The sequence below is a fragment of the Pinus tabuliformis genome, chromosome X (assembly GCF_031772625.1).
Source record: "Pinus tabuliformis cultivar Carrire ecotype Pingquan chromosome X, CPIR1, whole genome shotgun sequence".
Classification (NCBI taxonomy): domain Eukaryota; kingdom Viridiplantae; phylum Streptophyta; class Pinopsida; order Pinales; family Pinaceae; genus Pinus; species Pinus tabuliformis.
In genome coordinates, this window is record NC_142308.1 from 1,540,470,314 (window position 1) to 1,540,496,274 (window position 25,961).

General features: G+C 40.4%; 1 protein-coding gene across 1 annotated transcript in view; it reads right to left on the reverse strand.

Moving 5' to 3' along the window:
- The window catches only part of LOC149145922 (uncharacterized), a 182,884-nt gene extending 163,024 nt beyond the window's left edge, over window positions 1–19,860 (reverse strand). The window contains exons 1-2 of the mRNA XM_089447375.1: window positions 19,669–19,860; window positions 19,252–19,558 (exon numbers count right to left, since the gene is read on the reverse strand). Of these exons, the coding sequence (XP_089303501.1) occupies window positions 19,252–19,558; window positions 19,669–19,791 (430 nt within the window). The 5' untranslated portion in view covers window positions 19,792–19,860. The remainder of the gene's footprint in view (window positions 1–19,251; window positions 19,559–19,668) is intronic.
- Window positions 19,861–25,961: the final 6,101 nt, after the last annotated feature.

Consider the following 25,961-nt stretch of genomic DNA (forward strand, 5'->3'; position numbering starts at 1 on the left):
GAGAAAAAAAAAAATTGAGAGATAAAAAATGTTGATAAATTTTTTATTTTGTAATTTTTTTTATGGAGGGATAAGGTATACATTTTTTATATGTAATATTTTTTATTGTTTTATTTATTTTTTGGGAGTGATAGGGGATTTGTAATATTTGTGGAGAAATAAGGTGTATTTTTATTTTTTGAATTTTTGTTTTTTGGAGTGACAAGGTGTGACTTTTGTAAATTTTGGAGTAATACGGTGCATTTTTTGTAATTTTGGGAGTAATAAGTCATTTCTGTAATATTCGGAGAGATAAGGTGTAATTTTATAATTTGTAAATTTGGGGTGATAAAATTGTAACTCAAGGTAATTTTACTTTGAGGGGGGTTAGAGTAAATTTCAGTTTGAGGCAAATTTGCAAGAGCATTGTAAAAAGGTCAAATTTTGAAAGTTTTATTGTAAAATTTCAGGGAAGTTTAGAGCCAAGTGCAAAGCTCAGTCACTTTTATCCTTTAATGACTATACGAGGGTCAACGCCAAGCCCCGATTGATCGTTTTTTTCTATGTATGGTGTGTTGCTCATCTCCTTTTTCTAGTGCATGATCCATTTTGGTGCATACATTTAATTTTAAAATGTCCAAGCTAGTAAATTTATTTTCTAATTCGGGATATAAGGAGTTAGGGCTTGAACTGGTTGAACCTTTGCAAGACCATCCTCGCAAATCCCGACGGCCTCCCATGGCGGACGAGAAGAAAGACGAGGGGGCAGGAGATCCCATCAAAATCTTGCTCGAAGAAGCCCTCGAGCGACAACGGAACGCGATGATGGACAGCTTTGCCCAGATCCTTCAGCGGCTACCCAGAAGCGGCGCATCGGCTTCCAGCAGCTCCTCTGGAAACACCACACCCTTTAAGGTACAAGTTAATTTTGAAATCCCCATATTCGAGGGTCAGATAGACGCCGATGCCGTAGATAAATGGTTAAATCTGCTAGAGGGTTATTTTTCTGTTCATGAATTTTCAAGTCGGGAAAAGATTGTTTTTGCTCTTCTCAAAGCAGCCCCCCACGTCAAGGACTGGTGGGAAACCTACTGCGAGCATAAGGATGAAAGTACTGGCTCACTTTTTCAGCCGCACCCACCTGGGATTCGTTCCGGGATGCCATCAAGGAGCAGTACTACCCTGTCGGAAGCTATGAGGATGAATACATAAAGTGGACCACGCTGCGGCAGGGAAGGGACCAAGACGTGCCGGAGTTCACCAATCTTTTCCATACCCTTCGCACAAAGTTGGGTATCAAGGATTCGGAGCAAAATTTGATACTCAAATACCGTGGCTGCCTGCATAAGTACATCCAGGAAGAAATACAATTCCTAAACATCCCCTCGCTCGGCGCAGCATACCGATATGCCGTCAAGGTCGAGCAGAAGTTTAAACAAAAGAAGCGAGACTTTGGATCTGCGAATCCAAAGCAGGGGAAAGGTGCCCCTAAACCACAGAACAAAGGACAGAGCCAAGGCGGGACAGCCCAAGACAATCAGCCGAAGCTGCAAGCAAAGAACAACGTCGCGAAGCCGAGAAAGGACACTGGAAAATGGTGCGAGTTCCATAAGAGCTCCACTCACAACACAAGTGAGTGTCGGGCCAAGCAGTCACTGGTGGCTGAGCTAAAGGTTTCAGAATCAGATGCATGTTCCGACTCTGAGTCAGAACCCGATAAGGGGTATGAAAAAGGGAAGCAGATCATCGATGCGGATCCCAGCGCCACTGTTGCTACCGCAAAGATCCAGAAAAATGAACCCGAAGATCCAGAGGAGGAGGAGCGTCTCTTCCACTCCCAGATGTGGGTAAAGGGCTCCCCGATACAGTTCATTGTTGATAGCGGGAGTCAAAAGAACCTCATTTCGGCAGAGGTCGTGAAGCGGTTGGGCTTACCGACCACAGCACATCCGCAACCATACACCATTGGGTGGCTTCACCAAGGGCGAGATCTTCGCGTGAGTCAGCAGTGTCGCCTGCCATACAACATCAAGCCCTTCACGGATGAGGTATTGTGTGACATTGCTCCCCTTGAAGTTTGTGATGTATTACTAGGACAACCATACTTGTGGAAGCGACATGCTGTGTATGAATCAAGGCCTCGTGCTGTTATTATTACATTGGGAAATAAGTTGTTCAGGATACCAGAGGTAACACCACCTGCCGCCATCTCTTTGATTACTGCAAAACAATGCAGTAAGAACATTTCCAAAACCAGGAAATTTGTTTTCCTGATGATACGCCCTCAAGGGAAGAAGAAGACAGTGGCCGCGACCTCCAAACGGGGTCCCTCTGCACGACAGCTACAGATGGACAAGATTGTGGAGGAGTACGAAGACATCTTCACCTCCCCAGCAGGGGTTCCTCTGCACTGTCAAGTCAAGCACTCCATCGATCTGACCCCAGGTGCACCGCTACCCAATGGACCAATTTATCGGCGCTCCGTTCTGGAGAACAATGAAATCAAGAGGCAGATTCAAGAGCTCCTACAGAAAGGTCACATCCGTCCAAGTTCATCGCCCTGTGGAAGCCCGATCGTGTTGGTACAGAAGAAGGATGGGACGTGGAGACTCTGTATTGACTATCGGGCGCTGAACAAGATCACTGTTCGTAATAGGTACCCAATCCCGCGGATTGATGACCTCCTAGACCAACTAAAGGGGGCGAAATATTTCAGCAAGATCGATCTAAAGTCAAGATATCACCAGGTACCAATCGAACCCTCAAATGTGTGGAAGACTGCCTTCAAATCCAAGGAGGGCCTCTTCGAATGGTTGGTCATGCCTTTCGGATTGACGAATGCTCCTGCAACCTTTATGAGGCTAATGGATGACATCTTGCGGCCATTCACCAACTCCTTTGTAGTAGTATACTTGGATGACATTCTGATCTTCAGCCAGAATTGGGAAGAGCACCTCCAGGCTCCACCACATCCGACAGGTTCTCCAAACACTGCGGCAACACAAGCTATGTGCCAATTTGGAGAAATGCACTTTTGGCATGACCCAGGTTCAGTATCTGGGATACATCATTGATGAACAGGGGGTGCATGTCGATCCAGCCAAGGTCCAAGTCATTCGAGATTGGCCCTCTCCAACCACTCTAACAGAGCTCCGCAGCTTTCTAGGTCTTGCCAACTTCTACCGCAGGTTTGTGCTGGGGTTTTCTCATATTTCTTGGCCCTTGAGTCAAGTCACCAAGGGAGGGGCGAAAGAAAAATTCTTTTGGTCTGAATCTCAACAGAAGGCATTCAGGGAGTTGAAGGATCGCCTCTGCACGGCACCAGTGCTCGCGTTACCAGATTTACAACAACCATTTGAGGTCGAGACAGATGCCTCTGACTATGCTATTGGGGCAGTCCTTACTCAACATGGACATCCAGTGGCATATCACAGTGAAACGCTTTCAGACACAGTCCGAAAGTACCCCACTTATGATAAAGAGATGTATTCCATTGTACAGGCCTGCCGACAATGGAAGCATTACATTTTGGGGAAGGAAACGGTCATCCACACAGACCACCGACCCCTGCAGTTCATACAGACCCAAGGGAAATTGCAGAATGATCGCCATCAGAAGTGGTCTACATACCTGCAACAGTTTCACTTTAATATCAAGTATAAAAAGGGCAGCACCAATAATGTTGCAGATTGCCTCAGTCGACCACCGATCATAGCGCTGACCACCGTCCTCAACTCTTGTGGGCACGAGACTTCTGATTGGCCACTTCTCTACCAAAGCGACCCAGAATTCGGCCACACATACTAGACACTCTTGGAGGGTCGGCATGTTGCAGATTTTCACCTCCAGGATGCCCTATTATGCCACCTCGGTCACCTTTGTGTTCCTTCAAGCGAGCGTGCCAAGATGATTTGGAAAGCACACTACAGTCGGGCTGCTGGGCATTTCGGGATCGAGAAAACAGTGGCAATACTGCAAAATTATTTCTATTGGCCGAATCTTCGACAGGATGTTGGGAAGTACATCCGATCATGTACTGCCTGTGCCATTGCCAAACCGACCATTAAGAAGCACGGCCTCTATACCCCGTTGCCTACCCCTAGTCGACCTTGGGAATCCATCTCCATGGATTACATGTCAGGCCTTCCTTCCACTAAGCATGGAAATGACTGTGTTTTTGTGGTCGTCGACAGGTTCTCGAAGATGGCCATTATGGTGGCCTGCAAGAAGAATATCACAGCAGAAGCCACTGCTAAACTTTTCTTTGAACGAGTGTGGGTGCACTTTGGGATCCCACAGTCTATCATCTCAGATCGGGACAGTCGGTTTCTCAGCACATTTTGGTCCAGTCTCTGGTCAATGCTGGACACCAAACTCACGAAGTCCACAGCCTTCCATCCTCAAACTGATGGCCAGACAGAGGTTGTTAATAGGATGATTGTGCACATTCTGCGCATGTATAACTCAAAGCATCCACGCACATGGGACGAGAGCCTACCCTATGTTCAGCACAGCTACAACCGAGCTCTTCACAGCTCCACTGGCCATAGCCCTTTTCAGGTGGGTTTGGGATTCCAGCCACTATGCCCCATTGATGTGGCCATGCCACTTGCAGCTACTCACATGAATTCAGCTCATGTCCAGTCCGAAACAGATAAGACCACCACCTTCATTGAGCGCATCCAACATATTCGCCAGCAGGTCCATGACATTCTTGAGAAATCAAATGCCAAGTACAAGCAGCGACATGATCAACATCAGGTGCCACACAAGTTTCAGGTGGGCGACAAAGTCTGGTTGCATTTGCAAAAGGAACGCCTTACTGGAGCCTATCGGAAATTGAGACCACTCCGATATGGTCCTTACACCATTACTAAGGCTATGGGAGACAATGCATTTGAGCTCAGCATTCCCCCATTCCTTGGCCTGCACCCAGTGTTCAATGTGGACCGCCTTCGGCCATACTTTCCACCATTGCTAGACACATCCGACATTGCAGAACCGCTCAAACCCACAGAATTAAATCCAGATTGCATGGAAGCTGCAACTGATCGAATCATGGACACACAGATCAAGAACACTCGCCAACAGAATATCCAACTGTATCGAGTTGTCAAAGCAGGCCAACTCCTTCAGCAGGGCAAGTGGCTCACCAGGGAACAAGTTCAGCAGAAGTTTCCTCATCTCATGGAGGAGCTCAACGCAATGGGGACCATTGCTTCCTAAGGGGGGAGGAATGATCCAGGTGGATATTGGTGGCCACCTGCCAAGTCCACCTGGACCCCCACCATTGTCTTTCTCAGCATTTTCAGTTTCCTTAATTGTAGCACAACTTACTATTTTTAGCAGCTTTTCGAGTCCTGAACTTCCGGAGCCGTTTTGAGGCCCTAAACGACGTTTTTTGGGGAATCCGGGGGCAACATGGGTCCATGGAATGGATCCATGTTGCCCGTTCCAACAATGATAGTGCTCGGATAGATCTTTCTAATGAGCTATTGTACGCGTCAAACGGAGATCATATGCCAAAGTTACGACCCCGGGAAATTGATGTACCAATTTACCCCAAACGGGGCCCACAGTTTGGCGTTTCATCTCCTAGGGTTAGGTTTTGGAATGTTAAGGGTTTTTCCATTGTTTCTCAACAATAAATAGGCCTTCGAGCCTCATTGTAAGACAGTTCAGAAGCATGTAGCCATCACATCTCTTCTCAGAGATAAGCTACCATCGCCCTAGCTGGTTTATTTCCATTTCTGGTTGTAAGCATATTTCAGTATTTTCCATTAATGAAATGAAGTATTGTTTCCGCTGCATCTTTGTGTATATGGTTATCTCTGTAATTTGTTGCGTTCCTGTTTAAATCCGGATCATAAAATGAATTATGAAATGAAATGAAACAACTTTCACAAAGCATCATATTCATGATTCAGAATCATTACCAATGAGTTATAATTGTCAACTTCAAACTTAAATTGTCACAGTCATATATTGTTTACAAAAAATATCATTATGATATGAAAGAGTCAAGACTCAACAGTTATGAAAACTAATAGAAACTAGAAAAGACAAGTAAACTGTAAATCTATTATCTACTACTACATGTGGCCCTTGCCACGAGCAGTGTCTAATGTATGAGCAGGTCGTGGTGGTCTTCTAAGAGTCTCCCGCACAGACCGACGACCAGAACCAAAAGGCACATGCCCTCCACGTGAGGGTGTAGATGGAGGCGACGACAGCAAAGGAACAAGACTCTGAACTTGAGCACTGCTACTGGATGGTGGAGGTGGCATAGTTGTTGCTTCATCTTCCTCTCTTATAAGTTCTGCTTCCAGTTCTTCAAGATGTATAGTGCCATCCTCCAAATTATCATCCTCTGGGTGGGTGTCCCAAATTTTATATGTTGGATCCTCATAAGCCCGATCACAGTAATGACTCAACAACCTTAAGTTGTAGTGCAAATAAACCAAGCTTTCTGTCCGGTTTTCATTGAGTCTGTTTCTTTTCACATTATGTATGAAGTTGTAGGTGCTCCAACACCTCTCTGTAGAAGAAGTATTTACAACTTGTGAGAGAACTTTTTTTGCCAATTTTGGCAAAAGTCCATGGCCACCATGTGATTCCCACTATGTGAGAGCATCAAATTTGTCTCTATCTTCCATTGCATGAAAGGTACCAAACAAACCAGTGCAACTGAAGTATCTGCCTATTTCAAGACGCACACTAGCACATTCCTCCCTGTCAGGTATCAACTTTTCTAATGCTTGCAAATATCCTGTAGATACCTCTTCATCTATATGGGGTTTGGCCCTAACCCCACCCCCTGGTGCAGGTTGGCCCAACCAAGATGTAGAGTAGTATTTTGGCATAAGGATATACGCCAAGCAATGTAGTGGAACATTAAGTTTATCCCACCGTATACACACACAATCGTGAATCAGTTTGTACAAGTTGGGATCATTGTTATGAACAATATTTTTTATTTGCCCCAACATGGTATCCATCTGCTCATACACCTTGCCAATCACTGGTTTATTTGTATATGCAAACCAAATCATGTGATAAATGGCCTTGTTGAAATCCAATACTTGCCTCACACATGCCCAAAACATACCATCAAGAGCGGCCTCCCCCACCTGTTCAAAACCTTGCCTGTCAGCTGCATTTGTAGCTCTTTCCTTTAATACCTGCCAGTGTGGACTTGATACCATGCTAGCCAATGACTCTCTTACCTTCAAAAGGCGCCTGAAGGTGAGGTAATAGCTACCAAATCTAGTCCTCGCAATCTTCAACAACTCCAATCTTGAGTGACTGCGAAAAAGGCCATGGGTATTGCTATGATTTGTAATCAATTTTATCATTTGTTTGCCTTTCTTGTACAAATCACCAATCCATTTGTATTGTTCGTTTTTGTTCTTAACAATATCATGCATCAAAAGGTTCATTGTGTGAACCAAACACCCAGATCAAAATATGTTGGGGTATTTATCCTCAATAATTGCTCCCGCTACCTTACAATTAGGACCACTATTAGTGATGACTTGGATAACATTGTATGGCCCAATGCGGTCAATTGTTTCAAGTAATGGTTCTGCAATGTTGATGGCGGTCTTGAACTTGTCTGAGTAATCATATGCTGAAAGAAAGATGGCACCACTAATAGACACAACAAGAACATTTATCAATGGCTTGCCTTTTACATTTGTCCATCCATCAGATACAATGGACACCCCATGGTCAGTCCAAGAACTTGTCATTCTATTCAAAGAATGTGATATTTTTGCTTTTTCATGATCATGTCCAACGGTTCTTGCCTTGTCATACCCAGGGCTATTGTATCCTTTAGGGGCATCATTTATGGCAGAAACTATTTCGTGCCAATAAGGTGAAGGAAAAACATTGAATGGTATCCCACATGCATAGAAAAACCTGTAAACTTTTGAATCCACATCATTCCTACACCCTTCATCAAGGAAATCTGATATGGTTCTATGCCTTAAACCTGGTGACCCTGTGCCTCCATATCCACTGCCTTGGGAGGATGCTGAAGGAGTTCTTTGTGCATGTGATTGTGAGCTTGGTTCAAAGAAACCCTTTGATTTTTTAGATTTGTATTGGGCTTCCTCCTCTTCCCTTATGTATTTGGCTCTATCTGCTGCTGACACACCTGTACAAGTTTTGATTCCTATTTGTTTATCTCCATCCCATGGCATTTTCCCGCAGAGGTGTTTTCTGGCACGAGTGTATAAACCTATGTAATTATTGTTGCAATGGGGGCAATGAAATTTAGTGATTCCACCCCCTTTCCCTGCTTCAGGCCTGTTAACATATTTCCACAATGGGGTTTGGTCTTGTTTAGTTTTTTGAGCTAACTCATGTTCACTCTCCTCCAGCTCCTCCTCACCGGGGTTTTCATCAAATCCACTATGTCCCCCTTCTTCATTTTCAATTTCAACCCTCCTTTTTCTACTCTCTAGCACCATAATAACCAAAAAAGGAACCAAGAAGAAGAAAATGCCAAGAAATATAACCATGATGTTTGAAATTTGAAGTTTTGAATCTGCAAAATTTAAAAAAAATGTAATGGGAATGGGAATGGAAAATAGAGAAAAAATTATTTATTTAATGAATAAACATTAAAAAAAATTGCTAAACACTCTATTCAATATTTTAGAGCCTACGTCTTTGGCGTCCAATCTCCACTTGTTCCTTGCTTTCTCTTGCTCTCTCACTCTCTTGCTCCATGCTCCTTGCTCTCTCTTGCTCTCTCCTTGCTCTCTCTCACTCTCTCCTTGCTCCTCACTCTCACCCTCTCTCAATCTCAATCTCACTCTCACTCTCACAATGATGAAATGAAATGAGGGAGGGTCTATTTAACCCTCCCTCCCTCCCTCCCTCACTTTTTTTCTACAAAAAACCCTCCCTCCCTCTCTCCCTCCCTCCCTCACTTTTTTTCCACAAAAATCCTTTTTTTCTTCTTCTTTTTTTTCTTTTTTTGCCGAATATTTTTCCCGTGCGTTCCGCTCCCGTCGGTCGCTCTCGTCGCTCCGAGAGCGATTTTTATAACCCGGGAACGGTCGGGAGCGATCGTTCCCTGACCGCTCCCGAGTTATAAAAATCATTCCCTGCCTCGCTTCGAAAATAGGTAGGGAGCGCAAATTTTTTTTTACAGGAGAGCGCTCCCGCCCGGAGCGTAGATTGGGAGCGGGATCAAGGGGGTGGGGGCAATGTTGCACGAAGCGGGGGGAAGCGATTTTTAGAAGCGGGAATGCGAAAATGTCATTTTCCAAAAATCTAGGAAGCGAAGCGTCCGCGAAAGCGTCTGCTATATATATATATATATATATATATATATATATATATATATATATATATATATATTATATTTTTTTTGCATTTATACTCAAAACAAACATCCCAAATAGCAAATTAATTGTAGAAGACATGAAAACATGCATATTTTTGCACAAATCAAGATAGATATAACATCCATTGTACATTAATGATTAATTATTCGAGCATCAACCATTTAGATGCATCAACCATCTAGAATCTAGATTCTTCTCCTCTTGTCTAGCCTTTGCCTCTACCTCGATTGTCTAGGGATATTAGTCAACATTGCTCAATTTTGATCAAACTACCTAATTCAAGACTTAAAATATGGTAGAAAAAGCTTAACATGCTTGATCGATGATTTTGACTTGATTGAAAGGTAATTTTTTGCTAAGGGCGTGCCGCGTGACAAAGGAGTTCAACAATTAACACCACCAACCAATGTTACTTGGGAGCGGGAGCAGAAGCGGGGAGCGGGAGCGGAAGCGGGAGCGGGAGCGACCATTTTCAGAAGCTCCCGGTTTGGGAGCGAATCCCGGAGCGATTTTTTAAAAATATATATATTTTTTATATTTTTTAATTTTTTATACATATATGTCAACAAAAACATGTAGAATGATGAATTAGATATAAAAAACATAAAAAAGCATAGATTGAACCATATAACAACAATCATCTAGAAGTTATAATCTTCATCAACCACGTCCGCAAGTTAGTAACATAGTAACATACAACATATTGAGTCTCATGATTCATCAATCTTAAAGTTTCAAGCTTTCAAAATTCAATATATAACATTTATCATCATTGATCACCAAAGTTGTACTTGTAAGCTAAGTGTAACCATTACAACAAATAATATCTAACATGAAATGAAATGTTATAAAATGAAACGAAATGAAACAACTTTCAACTTTCATGAAGCATCATATTCATAATTCATTACTAATGAGTTATAATTGCCAACTTCAAACTTAAATTGTCATATATTGTTTAAAAAAATATCATAATAAATATGAAAGAGTCAATAGTTATAAAAGCTACTAGAAACTAGAGAAGAGAAGTAAATCTATTATCTATTTCTTATGCTTGGACCTCTTGCCACCACGAGAAATGTCTAATTTTTTAGTCTTGTTGCAAAATCAGGATCTTTGTCATTAATATCACCCTCCAAGCATTAATATCCAGAGGTATCTTTGTCATTACCTTTGTATCTGTATAGGGATCTTTGTCATTAATATCACCCTCCAAGCATTAACATAAGATAGAAAAAGCATAGCATGTCAAGTCAAGATTTTGTTTGAGTGATGCGTACATTTTTAGAAGGGTCATGATAGAGGAGTTCGACAACCAATGTCACTAACATCAAGGTACATAGAGGGATTGGTACTCTTGATTAAATATGAGTTCCATACCCTAATACATGACAAAATTCAATGGAAACATTGCAATCCCCCAATCCTGAAATCCTGAAAAACTGATAAGTCTGCTGGATTTTGAATGAAATCTAAAATTCTACTTTCTCCATATGAAATCCAATGAGGACGAAACCACTCTCAAACATCCTGAGTCATTTCATGGTAATGTTAAAAATTTAAGTAAAAGGATGAAAATGAAAATTAAAGAAAATGTCACTTTTACTTTAAGAATTTAACATTACCATGAATAGCATATCAATACTAGGGCCTCGACTTGATCATTAAGTTGCCCCACTCAAAAACTATTTGTTTCTTTCAAAAAAAATTGCATTTCGAACATTACTACAAAAAAAAAAATGCAAAAAAGGCAAAACGCTCCCGAAAAGGCAGGGAGCGAATTTTTTTTTAGGGAGCGCGCTCCCGACCCGCTCCCGCCCGGAGCGCGGATCGGGAGCGGGAGCGAGGGGGGGGGGGCGCTCCCCCGCAACACTGCCACCAACACTAGGGTACATATAGGGCTTGGCACTCTTGATTAAATGCTAATCGCATACCTTCATACTTGATATAATCTAATGAAATGCCACAATCCCATTGATCCTGAATTCCTGAAAACTGTTAAGTCTGTTGAATTTTGAATAGGATATGAAATTCTATTTTCTCCATATGAAGTCCAATGAGGCTGGAACCACTCTCAAACATCCTGAGTCATTTCATGGTAATGTTAAAAATTTAAGTAAAAGGATGAAAATGAAAAATAAAGGAGAATGTCACTTTTACTTCGGCGCTTCGGAAGCGACGCTTCCGAATTTCCAGGAAGCGGCAAAAAATTCGGAAGCGCGCTTCGGGGCTTGGAACCGTTTGGGGGGGCGCTTCGTGCAACATTGGGTGGGGGCTCCCCCACAACACTGGTTGGGTAAGATCAGGATAGGTGGGAAGGTGCTTCCAACTATGTCATATGGAAGACCAGAATCTTCGTTGTTCTGGAGGGAATATGATCTCGAGGCCTACATCAAAAGTGTTGTAGTTGTTCCAGCTGACAACGATCAAAAGAAGAAGTACAAGGCCGAGCAGGGGAAGGCAAAGAGGCTCATTCTCGATGGAGTTCGAGATCATGTGGTCTCACACTTGCAGGGCAAGGATACAGCCCGAGAGATGTGGGAAGCCTTGTCTTCTCTGTATGAAGGCTCTTCCGAACAGCAGAAGATGTATTTAAAGAAGAAGTTGCATCGGACTTTGATGCAGAAAGGAGAAGGGGTGAACCTCTATCTTTAACGTCTTCAGGGCACCAGAGACCAGCTTGCTGCAATGGGGTCCACTCCTCAGCGAACCGCGATGGTGAGGATAGTCCTGAATGGAGTCTCGGACAAATGGCAAGTTTTCATCCAAAGCATATTGGGCAGGGAAAAACTATTTTCATGGGAGGAGATGTGGGCAGCTCTTCAACGGGAGGAGTTAAGGAGGGACCTAGTGAAGGTCAACCTCAATGGCAACAATGGGAGTGGCACAAAGACAAAGGAGGAGAAGGAAAACGCAGCTCTAGCATCAAAGGGGCAGCAGAAGCCGAAGCGGAAGAAGGACAATTCGAAGGTGAAATATTTCAGATGTGGTGAGATGGGTCACTTTACATCTCAGTGTCCTTTGAAGCAAAAGGATAAGGACAAGAAACATGATCCAAAGGTTGCAATCGCAAAGATAAACGAGGATGAGTTTGCCATGAGTGCCCACGCATCTCCAGGAGGGAGATGGGGCGATATTGAGTTGTAGTCGGGAGAACTACATGTGGGTAGGATCCTTGAGGAGTCCACCTCTTGGATCAATTCCTTGCTACGGGAGCCCAAAATTCAGCAATAGCGGGATGGACTTAGTGTCAGATGATGAAGTCAATGTTTTAAAACTCTGACTCTGGTTTGGAAACGACCGAGGGTTGGCTCTGACTCCGACTTCGACTCGGTATCGACTCGGCCGATTTGATTTCAATGACTCAGTCATTGTAAAAAATACATTAAATATTTATTTAAAAAAATAAATAAATAAAATAAAATAAAATTTTAAAGATTTTCATTCATGTTTCCAAACACGAAGCTTTAGAATATAGAGAGAAGACAACATATGATCAAAGTAGGCTCATGAATATATCCATTATACCAGAATAGCACCCAGTGCATTGTCCAAAAACAAAGTTCATACTTAGCCACCAATGCCACGATTCTTTTATGCCTCAGCCTAAGGACAATCACTAGACTACAACAACAATAATACCAGTTCTCTGCCCCTAATGAAGTCTTAGAACCCTTGATTTAATTTTAGTCAAGCTCCAGAACAATCAGAGGTAAATATGTATTTATTAGTCCCTTGCCAGAACGTTTGCCTTTTTAAAAACATTGTATGGCTCAACACATTGTTTCAGTTTTCTAATTCATGCCACTATGATAACATTACTTTGGCCTTATAATTTTCAAAACTTTCTCACAGTGATAGATTACTTTAGGGCTATAAATATGCAATAAAGAACAACCCAACCATTGATATGTAGGAGGCAGAAAAAATTTTGACAAATGTGCTTCAGGATTTTTGTCAGAGTCGAGTCGACCGAGTTGTTACCGAGACGGCCAAGTCATTACCGAGTCGGTTGAGTTGTTACCGAGTCGGCCGAGTCAATGACTAGCTCGATAACAACCCGGCCAACCATTCCGTTTTGACCACAGAGCTGACCCCGCCAGGCATTGGCTCGGTCTGACTCGGCCGACTCGAAGTCGACTCTATTGTTTTTTAAAACAATGGATGCAGTGGAGTGTTTGGAGGACAGATGCAATAGCTTGGGACCAAAGCCTGATCAGCGCAAAGCAAGGTTGGCAACGGTGCAGTTGGCACAATGCAGAAGTCGACATCAGCGCAGAAGATTCAGAGGGTCAAAGACTAGTAGCAGTCAGATTCCAACATTCATGGTATTATGTTGAACACAATTAAATTCAGTTAATTTTGGATGTTTTTCAGTTGCTTCTCTCAGCAACTGAGTTGCAGTACGAATGCAGTGTTAGCAGTGGCAGTGCTAGCAGCATAGCAGATGCAGCGTTTGAGAGGGAGCTGTAGTACAGATGCAGCAGTGGCAGTGGCAGTGTCATGGGCAGTAGTACAGTAGCAGCAACAACACAGTGTTGGTGGCAGAAACAGTGCAGAAAGGAGGTGCTTCAGAAACAGAGCAGCATGCAAGTGGACATTGTTGCTAGAGCACTTTCCTCGCTAAGAGGGAGTGTTAGTTTTTGGTAGCATCGGAAGTGCTCTAGCCTTGAAAATTGGTGGAGAGGCTAAGGCACATGAGTTCTAAAAAACCCAGAAACCGTTTGGTGAAATTCCACCCGGATTGTATTTTATTAAAATAATTAATATTTTTAATGGAGTTCCTAAGTCTAAACTTAAGGAAATTAAAATATTAATGGGTATTAATCAAAATATGGGTGAGAATGATCTAGAAGGCGGATCAAGTCATGTTTTAATCTTAGTCGTTGATTAGAGACTTAATCTCGGTCGTTGAAGACTCAACAAGAAAAGTATAAAATGGAGGCTTGGGGTTCATTTGGAAACACACACACACAGAATGAATTGATCTGGAGTTCGATTTTTAGGGCTACAAAGCTGATAAATTCGAACTAAGTGATCATTCTGCAGCAGAGGGGCAGTGAGAATCCAAGAGAAAGACTTTCCGGAGAATACTGACAGAGGCGAAGAGAGCTTGCAGAGAGGCAGCGCAGTAGCTGAGAGAGCTAACGCTGGGCCAGTCTAGGCCCACACAGCCAGAAAGGGAAATGTTGCCTATCACGCAGAAGTCGAAACTATCGAGAACTACAGAACAGCTGCGATAGCTGACGCAGAGGGCAGAAGAGGTGACGCAGGGCTGACACAGACACTGAAAGGCTGACGCAGGGCCAGCGTAGAAGTAGCTGGGGTTAGCCAGTGTTGTTGCCAGATCAGTCGGAATTCTGCTGGGTGAAGTGAGGTAAAACTCACTCAAATTTTCCGCCAATATTTTCTCTGTAAAAGATTGCTAGATGAGCATTCTAGATTTGTATTCAAATACTTTTCCTGCATAATAATAAACCCTCAGAACTACTGCATCAGTTTTCCTGCATTGGGTTTTTCCGGGGACTATTGTGTCCAAAATAAGTGTATCCTATGTATCTTGTTCTTTGCTCTGTTTTTTGTTTCATGAGATCAAATATTACATTAGTGTAGGTTGCAAAAGTAATTTGCTTCAGTATTCAGAAGAATAACTTGATGAATGTAATTTTAAATCAAGTAGGTGAAGTAGATTCAGATTTGCTGCAGTAGTGGTTCCTTCGGAGTAGGAATTTTCACAGTTGCAGCCCCACTTCTAGTGGATGGAGCACCACTAAGCCCTAAAGAAAATGAACGTCGGGGTGTAACATCAATGGGGGCATTCATCCCTTTCTTTTGACCTTTTCCAGCTACCCTTGATGAGTGAGCCATAATTTTAGTGAAATGAGGAAGGCAAATGGATTGTTGTAGGAAAAAACTTGAAGATTGGTGGACAAATCCACTTGCCTGGAACTTGGAATTCCTGCTAACGCTACACAACAATCCTCAGTTGTACTCCAAAACATCTCACACCAACCTATTGAGTGAAATGAGCTCTAATGAAAGGGAAAATGTGTTTTTATGGGTCACAGACCTCTTTTATGGGGGCCATAGTCAGGGCAAATGTCTAATACATGTTTGGAACGTGTCTTGCGATTAAGACATGTGCCTTTAGCTTCACAACATCTAGTGTTACATAAGGACCATGTAGTTGTTGGTTGTGTTCCACGAACACTTCCACTTACTCCTACTCTTCTTCATAGATCACAAAAAGTAGTAGTTTCTCGTGTCAAGAGGAAAGCTTAGTAGATATTAGATTTCATTTTCTTTTTCCTATTTAGAAATTAGAAGTACTATGTAGAACTTAGTGCTTTGTCTTTATTATGGTTTATTTTGTAAACATTATATGATAGTTTAAGTTTGAACTTTGAACCTACATTTGAACTATTGAATGAATCTTACAACACCTTGGTAATGAATCCAATGCTCTATTTCATCTTGTGGTTGATGATATCTATGACAATTTGATGATGACAAATTTATACGTTGAAGCTTAAGGTTGATGTTGTGGTTGATGATTAATTGTTTGATGACAATGTCATAAGTTATAACTACTAGAAGATTGATGTTATATGTGGGTTTCTGTGGTTGAAGATGCTTCTAATTTGCTCCAGTTTCCGCTCCCATTACCAAAAGACCAAAAATTTCCCAGCCAAATTGGATACAATCTCAGTACCCAGCTCCAAAATACTTCAAATTCGAAGTAATTTGGCCCCCGTGCCCAAAAGCTTCAAGAACAACTGCTCAGTTCTTCTCTGTGTCTTTCTCTTGTAAGTTCCTCCTCTGCCTCTCTCTGTATAAAATTTTCTCCCCCCTGTTTCTGCAGTCCTTTCCTCCTTTTATGCTCGAGAGATTACTCCACTGCTTCCCCATTTGTCCACCGCTTTTAATTTGATAAGCTCAAAAATTGCAGAGGCGGTCACTGCCTTCTCTCCTCCCGATTGGCTGACAATGCCCTTTTATTAGTGTATCTCCATTATCATAATATTATGTTTTCCTTTTTTTGTTTGAGTCGGATTATTTTCATAGTATTATGGTTTTATATATACTCTTGTTTATTATATTCATAATTTAATCTATATATACTTCTCTTTATTATATATATTACTTTCCTTTGATTTTATAGAATACGTAATTTCTTTTGTTAGAATAATATATGTATATATATATATATATATATATATATAATAATTCCTTTGTGTATAGTTCCTTTGTATGTAGTAGGGTACATAATTCCTTTGTGGTGAGTTCACTACATTGCATTTATCTTTAGTTTTATATATATATATATATTATGGTGGTGGTACATATATCAAGTACCCTACTATATTCTTGTGAGTTAAGTATTCGCTTCAATAGTTAATTCGTTACCCTAAATATGGAAGTTTTTCAATATTAACTAATATATATATCAGTGTTGCAAACATCGCGATTTTCTTGCCCCGCAGATTTTTTCGGCGATTTTTTTATTTTCAAAAAATCGCGATCTGATCGGTAATAATCATGAGTAGCAGAAATTGTGGGTTTTAAAGCCGATTTTTAGTTTTTGTTTGTCATTTTTTTTAGAAAGTGGGCTTGTTTGAAAGCTGAGGAGGAGAGGAAGTCAACTACAAAGGAAGAGGAGGAGAAAAACGAAAGATTTTAGCATCCCAAGCAAGAAAATTTGAGTTTGGACCAAATTTCTTTAGCAAAGCGTGGTTTCCAAGTACGGGCACCAAATTTGGCCTTTTTTTGGTTTTTTTCTTATTTTTGTTTGGGTTTCTATAACCCATTGATTATCAAAGATTTTCGAGTGGACTTGATTGTGGTTTCTTTTTCATTTTTGTTGCATAGAGTGGAGAGGGTTCATTTTTGCTCTTAATTGTATCATAGCAGCAAAGTGTATCAAAAGTGATAGTAGGAGGGCTATGGGTTAAAACTATATGGCACAAATATATTGCACCCCAATCAATAGAAGTTTGGCCCTGACCTTCAAGGAAATCTTTGACAAATGCTTCTATGATTTGGAAGGCAACAGTGTTGGCTCTTCCTCCTGTGGGTAGATGACTTGTCTGGAAAGTGGAGTAGGAACTAGAATGAAGGTGCGTGAGACTGAGAACCCAAATGTGAGTTGTGATGAGAATTTTAAATTGCCAAGTAACATGGTGGAAGCTCCTCGAGAAAGAGGGCTATTTTATTTACACCAAATAGCTGGCCCAGTAAACTCCAATACCTTTGCTCAGGAAAAATTAAGCTTCACGGATGAAGAGGGAAAGCGTGGGAAATCTATTGATTCTTTAAAAAACAGCCATGTCAAAATCAAAGATGAGGAAGATGAATTAGTTTGTTCAAGGAACTCTGTAAGGAGATGGTACAAGCCAAAATTAGGGCACAAAGCTCTAAGAAAAGAATAAGGGGTCCAAGCTTTCAACTGGTGGTTCAAAGAGGTGTGAAAAATTTAATGCCCCTATACAGAACAAAAAAAAAAGCAGATCATGTGGTTGGTCCTCAGCCAAAATGTTCCTACATGTAACTTTATGCAGAAGAGGAGCTAGAATAGCCCAAGTAGATGCCATTTATGCAAATCCTCTGAGGAATTTATCTCATATGCTTGTTCATTGTTCTTTTACTTTAACTGTTTGGAAGGAATTAGAGGCCCAATCAGGTTTAATTAATGCATGAACAAGGAATTCTGTAAAAGAGTGTCTTTGGCTCTGATGTGTAAATTAAAATCCCCAAGCCAAACCTTACAAAGCACTGCCACACATTACTGCTTGGAGGATATGGCTGGAGAAAAATTCTAGTCTGTTAAAAGATAAAGTCATCCCTCCTCGAATATGTGCTGCTCAGAATATCTCTATAGTCAAGAATCTCAAACAAGTGCAGGATCCAAAACCTTCCAAAGTTATAAAAGAAGAGGCCGTTGACAAAACAAGAGCATGGGCGTATTTTGATGGTGTTGCTCAGGGGTTACCTTCCAATGGGGGCAACGGGCTGCCTGAGTCTACATTCTGCAAGTATAAAGCAGTTCTGGACAGAAGTACAAAGTGAACAACAAGGCAGAAATAATTTCTTTGAAACTGGTTGTAATTTTAGAAGTGCAAAAAGGGATTCAGAAATTGCACGTGACGCGTGACTCCAAAGTTGCAATTGATTGGATGACAGGTCTTTCTGCTATGAGGAACTTTCATTTGAGTCCCGTATATGATGAGATGACTGACTTGGAATTTCAATAAATGACGTTTCTTCCTTTCATGTATTCAGAGACAGGAATTGCACCGCTGATGCATTAATAAAATCGGGTGTGCAGATGGCTCCAGGTACATGGCATATCTGGGCACATCAAGAAGAAGACCTGAGAGATTATGATCCGGGACTTTTCATGTGACTTTTTCTCATATACTGCAGAGTTATTGCAGTTGTGATTATACCTCTTTTGCTCTGATGTAAATTTCTGGAACAATAGGTTGGCTGGGCAGACATAATCTTGTAATTTGGGACTTCTTCTGGAAATTTTGTAATGTTATGCAAGGAATTCTTTTTTGTTTCAGTTTTTCAACTGATTCAAACCATATGTTCCTTCTTTTGAAGAAATTTAAAACCTGTTATAACAGGGTGATGTGAGCAGTTATGTAGAACAGTTTCTGGATGTGGTTTTTATGTAGTCAAGTAGGAACATATCATTGAATGCTAATAGGCACCTGCAGAATGTAATTTCGCTTTACTAACTACGATATTTTTCGGGTAAAAAAAAGAGTGGACATGCCAATAGATTGACTTGGGGGACCTAATATCAATAAAATGAATTCAACAATTGAAATTGAAAATCTCTCATATCCCTACCAAGAAATATGTGCCCTGCCTCATACCGAAATGGGGTGGAAGAAAATTATACCGAAAACAACAGCTAAGACCAGCCCAGCACCTACAGCAAATCCAATGAATTTGCCACTGGCAGTTGGGGCGACAGCCTTCATGCTCTCTGGCTTGTAGTAGAACTGCTGGCTGTCCCGTCTGCTACTAGCAGCTCTCACTGCCCAGAGTCTTGCTCTCAAGTGACCTCGGGCTAGATAATTTGGCTGCAAAGGACTAAATACTGCTCCTCCAAAATAAGCAGAGTGAGACGAACCCAATGCTCTGTGTTGAAGATTTAGCATTGATCTCATTGTTTGCCCGTTTACTGTATGTGCATTAAGCCTAACCTGCAATATCCAACATACATTTTTGCAGGCGAAATGAATAAATACCAAGTCGATAATAGATTAAAAGAAACTGTAAACACAAAAAATACTGCAGAATGGATTTTGCATACCTGTGCAGAAATGCATGGCCAATATGATGTCGTTTGGTTGTGATGGAGATCACAGAGCGAGGAGGCCATTTGTGAGTGGAGAATTACAGTTCGTCCGTTCTGCAGAGAACAATTTTTTTCCATCCAAAGCGCGACTGTCTATCCTCCGTGGGTTTTATCCTTGCGATTCCGCTTCTCTTAATTCGTTTGTCTTTACGCTAAGCACTTCATTGCACATTAGCTATTACTTAATGTGCGCCGCCGTGTGAACAGAGCGACGAATTTATTTTTTATTTTTCTATTTTTAATTAAATAATACATTTAATTTAATTAAATATTACATCATAAACGCAACCCGCATTTAACAACTAAACTAATTAATGTTACATACAAATTCAATTAACCATAGGTCATTGACATGTTTTATATGTCATAAACGTATCCAGCCACCTAAACTTCTTAATATGTGGCATTTTAACAACTAAACTAATTAATGTTAATTACAAATACAATTAAACCTAGACAAAGTTCTCGAGGGAGCGAGTGGTTAGGGTTTTCTACTCACGATGTATAAAATCGTGGTAGATTTGGTGTTTTTGTTGCATATTTGGGGTTTTGTTTTGAGTGGTTGTGGATTGCTTGGTTGTTTGCGGTGGGTGTGTGTTGACAGATTAGGTGTTTATATTATTGATTTGAGGTTCCAGACTTGGTTTTATGTTGCCTTAGCTTCCTATTGGCTTTGTTAATCTACTCTCTCAGTGAGTTTTGTTGAGTTCATTGCTTGTACTATGGGTGGCCTTTCCAACCCTAACATGGATGGTCATGGCTCTCTGCCTTGTCGTGGATTTATAAAAATTGTGGATACAATTTGTTCTCTATTTTTGGGGTTTGTTGTGTTTCCAAAGAATAACATTAAAACCCTTGAGGAAAGAGAGTTGATTTGTAAGTTCACCGGACTTTGGCCTAGTTATAGCTATGTTTTAGAATGGATCTCTAATAATTGGACAGATAATGAACCGAGTGGTACTTTATATTGTGGAAATAGCTATTTTTCTTTTGCTTTTGAAAGCAAAGAGAACATGGATCTGATCTACAGATCTCAGCCCTATTTCATGGGCTCCAAGGTAATGTTTCTCACCAGCTGGACTTTGGATTTTAACCCTGTCATGGAAATCTTTTTTTTGTCTATCTAGATTAGGTTATTGTATCTTCCCATTTTTTGTTGCATCAATGGTATTTTCAAAGCCATAAGTGACAAATTAGGTTGTTATATTACGATTTCTCAAGGTTGTTGAAATATGTAACTAGGTTTGGTCTTCATAATGACATATGTAATCATGATTTTATGTATTTAATGTAAAAAGAAAATAAATTTATTATTGTTGTTCTTGAGGCATGGGTTTCATGCTCAAGGAAATTTATTTTATAGGTCAAGCACCCATTGAGTGCTTCTAGGTTTGTCATAAAGTCAATTGAGTCATTGTCATGTATTGAAGACCCATTTAGGCATGTTACATATTGTAAAGAAAATTATATGAGTCAAAATTAGTCAAAAGACCATCCAAGACCTCGTCATAATGCAAAGATCAAGTCGGCCTACATGAAGGGACAAATTGGCCTAAAGATAGGAATCTGTACCCTTCACAAACCCATAAATAAGAAGGAATTTTACCTCATTTAGACACTCACTCAAGCAAGTTCGATCTCCTCAAGATAGAAGCTAGAAAAGGGTGAAGAAGAAGAAGAAGATCAAGATCGAAGTTTTTAGGACTCTCTCTCTCTCTCTCTCTCTCTCTCTCTCTCTCTCTCTCGTTAGGGTTTCTACAGTTACTAGGCTAGATGAAATTCTGAAGTTGCATCGAAGCTGTGAAGTTGCATCAAATCTGTGAAGTAGCACCTAGGTCGAAGTTGTGAAAGGTCGAATTTGTGAATCTGTTAGAGAGGTCGAAGTTGCAGAAGAATATGTTGGGTAGGTCGAAGTTGCAGAAGAATCTACTAGGAAGGTCAAAGTTGCAGAAGAAGTTTCTAAAAGTCAAGATTGCAAAAGTTGTTGGAAGCAAGGTGTCACTTGGTCTTGGAGGGTCTTGGTCAAGGGTCAAATGTCAATTGAAGATCTGTAAGAAGAGAAAGAATTCTGATGGGTTTTCCTCTCGGTTGGAGAGGTTTTGGCCCTCGTTGATCACTTATATCCTATGTCATATTGTCTCATTATTATTTATGGTTTGGTAGTTGTTTGATGATAGAGAACACTAATAATAATCAAGAGAAAGAAGAAGCTAATCAAGTTAAGTAAAAATACATCACCTATATTTAGTTGCCCCCTAGATTTCTCAACATGGTGTCAGAGCTAAGGTGACTACAACAAGGAAGGGCAGCATGAAGAAGGATACTCAAGGGCTGAAGTATAAAGAGATCACCTTGGAAACATCAAAAACATCAATCATCAAGAAGGACTAACCCTCTCATTATATTGAAGGGAATAATTGAGAGCATCAAAGAAGACCTCAAAACCCTACCTCATCCAAAGAGGGGTTCCATACTTGAAGTGTTCTTGGGAAACTCACACATTCTACAATCATTATCACGAGGAAGGAAGAGCGCAACACTTTTGGGTATGTTCTCTAGGCTATATTCTCCACGCGTGCGAAGTATTAGGACAACCTTTTGTAGCAACAAGTATTGAATTATAGCCACCATCAAGAGTCAAGTTTTGTGCCAAGAAATGTCTCCTTCGCAAGCCGAAATAACAAGAAAAATAAATCAAGTCAAGCAAAGTAGAAAGGAGGAAATTTTGTCCATCTTCTAGCCACACGTGTGAACTAGGGTTACTGCAAAACATATCGAAATTGTAGAACTACTACAGCAAGGCGAAATTCTGAAAAAGGGCCGAAATGTGAGGATGTGAAACAAGTTTAACTAGCATTGACTTGAAGGAAGAAAAGCAGGAAAAAGCATTTTCATCGTCATCAAGGAATCAATGTGATCTCCCTTTGAGCCAAGGATCACTTTTGAAGGAAGACATCTTCTATCTACATCATTATCAAAATCAAGAAGGCATCAAGTTGAAGATCTCATCATCTCGGAGCATCTTCACTTGACAAGTAAGTATCTTTATATCTATATTTTGAGTTTGTAAAAATGACTTCATTTTGCGAGGGAAGCAACAAATTGGTTGGGTCATCAAACTTTCTTGCATGGAAAAAGAGGATAGATATGATCCTCATAGAAAATGAAGTCATTGAGCATGTGTTACACATCATTTTGTCGCATTAGGCAAATGACCATCGGTTTGGATCTTTCGCTATCCACAAATGTGTCCCAAAGCATTCCCCTACAAAATAGAATCCAAATTATCCCAAAGAAAGTGGAATTCTTGGATTCCATGGTTCAAAACCCTGTTTTTGGCTTCCTACGCAGTTCCCTAGTCAATTTTTGTGCATACGCAAAAGAGTCCACTAGGAACCATGCATAAGTACGCATTGTCTTACACTGTGACCTGCGAACATGACTTAACGCATGTAAAAATCAAAAGTAAAGTCTAGAAGCATTGTTAGTTGTATCTATCCCAACTAATAAGCTTCGAATGGTTTCCTATTTAGCCTCAATCCCTCCCATCATGGAGCTACTCCCTCTCTTTATGGAACCCCTATCCCACCATTAGTGGATCTCAGCCCTTGTAAAATGGATCACAAACTTCCCACTCTTGGCCTATGAAGCTAACACAGTCCTGAGGAGGAGGAGGGGATTGTTGGAAGTAGGCTTATGCTGCAGGAATAAGGTTGGAAGGCTATTCATTCAAGGAGATGGTTGGAGATTGTAGGAAGAGACTTGCAAGGCTTCACGGTTGTAAGACTATCTCCATTTTATTAATATAAAGGCAATTGTTCTTTCTCAATTACATCTTTGTTGATACAATTTGTAGGATTCCTTGATCACCTACATAGATTGTGATTGCATATTGATCAGTTTATGATACATGATTGGATTAATTAGTTCATTTACCTCTTATGCTAGATATTGGATGCTTTGATCTCATGTATGTTTTTGTTTATGCAGATCTTCGTTAGGACAACATGGAGAAGTTGTGGGAAGCGATGGGAAGATCTCTAAAGCATCGAGGAGGAGTGGATGATTGAAATCTCTGAAGGGGACTTCATCAATCATTTCGATTAAATGGTAAGTGGCCTCTATCATAGTATTTGTTTCAGTCAATCATAGTCTAGAGAAAGGTAGCAGTTCCTAGTTGTTTGTTACTAGATTTCTCTGGAGTCTAGGGAGATCGCTCTTGTCCACAAGAGGGATAAGTCCACATAACAAATTGGTGACTCCACTAGGGATTCATCTCACCTTTTGAACCTTTTGTACAATCCTTCCTTAAGTGTCCAGAAATTTTAAAATTTTGGATTTTGGGTTTGATTTGACTTGTTTTTTATTTTTTCCAAAATTCCCCGTTGTGCGCACTTAGGCTTCAAGCACAATGCACATTTATGCGCACTTGTATTTTTACAACAGAGTGTATGCGCACTAGTTTGCTCTAGGACCTGCGGACATACCTGGAATTTTTGAAAATTTCAGTTTTATCCTCATCAAGTCCAAAGTTTTTGGTTTTTCCTATTAAGTTACACTTGTTTGTACCTTTTTTGAGTGTTTTTCAGTCTGGCTGAGTGTTATGAAAATATTTGCTTGTGATTATCTTGTTTTTTCAAATTAGGGTAAAGTCTCATCTAGTGAATGGTCGATCTATCAAAAGAGAGATCAATTGGTCTTGCCTTGTTGATTGTCTCACTTTCTTCTTTCAGTCAAATCAGATCTTGAGTTTAGCTTTCTCTTTTGTGAAAGATTGTTTTGTGTGTGTATAGCAAAGATTTACAAGATTGAGTATTGTTTGTGAAAAATACTTCTTATGCTAGTTTCGAAATGAAAAGTCATTTTTCCTTTCGTTGTTTAAGAGTTCATGAACTATACTTTTTATTGCAAGTGAATTCATAGCATTCAATTAAAGAAAAAATCATGTTAATGATTATTGATTTCTTGTTGCATTTTGTGAATTTCCGAGTGAATGTATGTTTAAAAGAGGAATTTCTTGATTTCTTGTGTTATTGGGCAAAGTGAAATTTTGAAGTTATTTTCAATATTTGGGTAATTCGAAATTGGATATTTTCATTTTAGGAAAAGAGATATAGTGGGATTTAGAGTTTTTGTTTACATTTCCATTGAAAAAATTGAAAGACTCTTTCCTTACTTCAGATAGAAATTCATTGAAACGAAAAGATAACAATTTCATTTTCGATTGCATTAGGATTTGTGTCGAGTCATAATTTCATCAGTTTCACCTCCATTACCTTTAAGTAAATAACAACTCTTAAAATCAACGCTAATAAAATCAATCTAGAAATATTTTATTTTTATGGCTCTTTTCCACCTACAGTAGATCAGGTTGTAGGGCTTTGGAATAGGGAAGTGAGTTAACTTTCCAAAGTTGCAGACAAACATTATCCAGCTTGCGATAGGGAGAAAAATCCATTTATTGCAATTTTTATCTGGGAATGTCCCCCTACAAAGCAGTCAAGCACGATCTCATATCGGACCCAGTGAAGTGATCGACCCAACTTCATTGGCTACGGTAGAGTGATTTACATGTACTAAAAATGGTGTCGAAATGTACTTGGGATTCACTTGGAAGTAAACCTCAAATTAACCATGTTGAGGAACTTTCAAGGGGATTGAGCTTTGTTACTTTGCCCTTGCATGTACGTATGATCTGTGATTGTACCCCTATGTTAAATTGTTTTGCGTGGTAACCTTAATGACCATATTCTTAGGGATTTTACCCAAGGTGACAGCGGAGGGGAAGTCTCTGTTGTACCTGGAACAAACATTGACTAGACTCACTTGGAAATTTCTGGAGGCTATTCTTCAATTGAGATGGCAGAAATGAAGCTTACTTGCGCCGGATCATGTACAGTAAGCAGGTTGTCAGCATAATTGGTTCCACCCACTTTATCTATAGCCACTTTTCACTTTGATCTCTGCGACATTAGGTTTCATCACCAACTAGTGATTTCGTTGTGAAAAGCTTGTTTGCATGGTTTGAATCCTTAGATTTTTTAGCGTGTGTTAATTGTTTGTTTTTATTGTTTAGAGACTTTAGGATTGGATTGTGATTATTGTTTGATTTTGTGATAAAAAATCCCATCATGGATGAATCACCAAGGCAGTTACGTAGAATGCAGGGTAAACCCCCTGAGTCTACACCTAGCCAATTGGAAAAGATAAAAACTAAAAGGTCAAATCCAAGAGGATCTAGAGCCTCA